Source organism: Petaurus breviceps, unplaced genomic scaffold (genome assembly GCF_028583685.1).
Source record: "Petaurus breviceps papuanus isolate PSGF00001 unplaced genomic scaffold, PetGlider_PUasm1.0 90752, whole genome shotgun sequence".
Classification (NCBI taxonomy): Eukaryota; Metazoa; Chordata; class Mammalia; order Diprotodontia; family Petauridae; genus Petaurus; species Petaurus breviceps.
Window position 1 is genome coordinate 706,458 of NW_027187336.1, and position 3,055 is coordinate 709,512.

The following is a 3,055-nucleotide window of genomic DNA, read 5'->3' on the forward strand; positions in this document are numbered from 1 at the left end:
GGAAGAGAGGAGGAGGAGGAGGAGGAGGAGGAGGAGAGAGAAGAGAAATACACACAGAAAGAGAGCAACGGAGAGAGTGCAACGCGAAGAGAGACACACACTCCTACACCACGAGCTGGAGCAGGGACAGAGGCAGTCAGAGACTGAAGCAGAGCCTCGGCAGCAGTCAGACGCCAATGCACACATCTGAAGCCTGAACAGCGATTACTGTGTGCTAGGAGTGCGCCTCCAGCTTGCGGCCACCTCTCACGATGCTCTCGTCATGCCCGCTGAGCTCCAAAGCTCCCTGAAGCAGCCCCAGTGCGGTCGGTCAGGCGGGTCCGGAGCGCTCCCGCTGAAGTTCAGCGGGGCGGCTCGGTGCTGGAGGGGAAGCGTGGGAATCCGCACGTCGGGGAGGCGGCCCCGACTCAGCTCAGCCGGCCCCTCTTTGCGGGGAGCGGGGTGACCCGCATCGCTTCACCATTACTTCTCCCGGAAAAGAGGACCTGGTCGCTGTCGCCTCCCGGCTTTGGCAGAGGAGGAGGCGCGCCTGCTTGGCAGCCGTCGGCGTCCTGCTGGCCATGGCCCTGGTGCTGCTCATTGCCGTGCCCCTGCTACTGCTGCAGGCTGCACCCCCCAGTTCGGCGCACTACGAGATGATGGGAACTTGCCGCATGATATGTGACCCCTACAGCGGGGGACCCGGAGGAGGGCCCGGGAGTCCAGGCGGCAAAGCAGCCCCAGGTCCCAGCACAGCTGCCCTGGAAGTCATGCAGGACCTCAGTGCCAATCCTCCTCCCCCGTTCATCCAGGGACCCAAAGGAGAGCCCGGCCGGCCGGGGAAACCGGGCCCCCGAGGTCCCCAGGGAGAGCCAGGACCCCCTGGACCGAGAGGGCCCCCGGGAGAGAAAGGAGACTCAGGAAAGCCAGGGATGCCTGGGCTGCAGCTGGCGGCGGGAGGGGCAGGCGGGGGCAGCGTCGGGGCCATTGGTGGTGGAGTAGGAGGCGGCGGGGACGTCGGCGAGGTGACTGGGGCACTGAGCGCAGCGTTCAGTGGCCCTAAGATAGCTTTCTACGTGGGCCTGAAGAGCCCCCACGAAGGTTATGAAGTACTCAAGTTCGACGACGTGGTCACCAACCTGGGTAACCATTACGACCCAACTACGGGCAAGTTCAGCTGCCAAGTGCGAGGGATCTACTTCTTCACCTACCACATCCTCATGCGAGGAGGGGATGGTACCAGCATGTGGGCAGACCTCTGCAAGAACGGGCAGGTCAGTCTCCACCCTTGCTACCCTCTTCTCCCTTCCCGGGGTCCTTGACCCTATCCTCCCTTGTTCCTTGGATTTCGAAGCTCACCTCCGCCCAGGACAGTAGTGCCCTCAGAACGCGTCTCCGCCCAGACCCTCGGTCAGTCAGGGGAAGCTTATTTGAGATCCATATTTTGCCAGGGCATTTTGGCTTGGGTCTCCAGTAAGTCTAAGCTGTGCGTGTGTCTGGGGCCCCTTCATACCCATGATCCCCCTATATAAAAAAACTTTGCGAGCTGGGCGCCTCATACCCTTCTTCTGCCCCAACTCCATACCCTGTGGTCGGGAAAGACCCTTTCGTCTTGAGGTCACTAGACTTGGCTAAATGTTCAACTTTAAGTCCTCCAGTCTCGAGTTCCTTCTTTGCAGGGTTCCTTTTTCCTTTAGTCCGGGGAGCTCTACTCTCTGTCCCCTAGAGCCCCAAAGCTTCCCTCACCTTTCCTCCTCCAACACCCATCCCCGAAACGTCCGACTAAACAGAAACAGTAAAGAGGAGGAGACCCGGAAAGAGTTGCTAAAGTTTTGGGGGAAACCATAAAGAACGTGGGAAGGTCCTCGTAGGAGGGGGAGCCTAAAGCGCCAAGGGGTAAGGGAGACGGGCAATGGGATAGGGCCGCAGAGGCGGGGGGAGGGGCAAAGGGGCTCCTCACTCCAAGCAGCCCCCGCCGCCTCCGTCTCCCCAGGTCCGTGCCAGCGCCATCGCCCAAGACGCGGACCAGAACTACGACTACGCTAGCAACAGCGTGGTGCTGCACCTGGACTCCGGGGACGAGGTCTACGTGAAGCTGGACGGGGGGAAAGCGCATGGTGGTAACAACAATAAGTACAGCACTTTCTCTGGCTTTCTTTTGTACCCCGATTAGGGAGTGGGAGAGGGGACCGGCGCCCTCCACCCCCCTCTCCCTCTTCGGACGGGGATCGGGGTGCAGCTCTTTTCTGCAGGACCCTCTCACTTCATGGCAAGTCGTCACTTCTCAGTTGGGACAGAAACCAAACCACATTCCTCTTCCACCTAGCTAGTCAGTCCCCACTCCCCTAGCCTGCCATCAGTGTATCTGTAATCTCACTCGCTAGCTCTGCTGGGGCCCCAGACAGAGTTCTGGCTAAGGATTCGCTCTTCGTCGCTGCGGGAGGGGGAAGGGAGAGGGAGAGAAAAGGGACGGGAATGGAGTGTAGGATCCAAAGGAGAAACTGTGAAAGAAACGGAAGCGACTGGACAAGTCCAGGCAAAGGGAACTTCTTTCCCCCGTCTTTACTAGGATCTGAAATTCTTCTGAAGTGGAATCTCCTGGGACCCCTTGCCTGGGATAAGGGCCTAAACCGACACTTATTTGTAAGGAGCTCTGCAAGGAGTCATTCTTTGTGAAATGAAATATTTGTGCGAATGTCCGTGTTTGTCCGCAAAACCAAACCAAACAAACACCAACAGAAACTCAGCCAACAAACAAACCGCGCCTCACTCAAACTATGAAACATTAAATTGTGTTTTTAGACAACAGCCTCCTTTGTGTCTCTGTCAGAATTATTTAGCTAGCCCCCTTCCCTCCCCACTCTCAGAGCTCCGATATTCATCCATGGATCAAGGCCATCGCTCCAGAACAACCCCTATCATGTCCACCTCACCAAATTGTTTCTTCTCTCTTTTAAAGAGAGGTGTCAGGAGCTACAGACGAGAGGAAGGGATCCACTGGGAAGGATTAGAGGCAAGTCATAGACTAGAGGACCAAATGGGTTTCGCCCAGCCTTCCTGGGTCTCTTGGATGTTT

General features: G+C 57.8%; 1 protein-coding gene across 2 annotated transcripts; it reads left to right on the top strand.

Annotated features, from left to right (window-relative positions):
• Positions 1-128: 128 nt before the first annotated feature.
• Positions 129-2,789, top strand: C1QL2 (complement C1q like 2). Of its 2 annotated transcripts, XM_069067753.1 has the most exons (3): positions 129-972; positions 1,027-1,253; positions 1,973-2,789. In XM_069067753.1, exons 1-3 carry the CDS (start codon positions 561-563, stop codon positions 2,150-2,152), a joined length of 819 nt encoding a protein of 272 aa, XP_068923854.1. In that variant the 5' UTR covers positions 129-560; the 3' UTR covers positions 2,153-2,789. The 2 variants fall into 2 exon arrangements, with proteins under 2 accessions (XP_068923854.1, XP_068923853.1); XM_069067752.1 differs by having other exon boundaries at positions 129-1,253.
• Positions 2,790-3,055: the final 266 nt, after the last annotated feature.

Bases quoted from the DNA above. Each gene is read 5' to 3' on its own strand.
- C1QL2 (XM_069067752.1), top strand. From the start codon at position 561: ATGGCCCTGGTGCTGCTCATTGCCGTGCCCCTGCTACTGCTGCAGGCT. The intron at 1,254-1,972 runs GTCAGTCTCCAC...CCGTCTCCCCAG, and splicing joins ACCTCTGCAAGAACGGGCAG to GTCCGTGCCAGCGCCATCGC.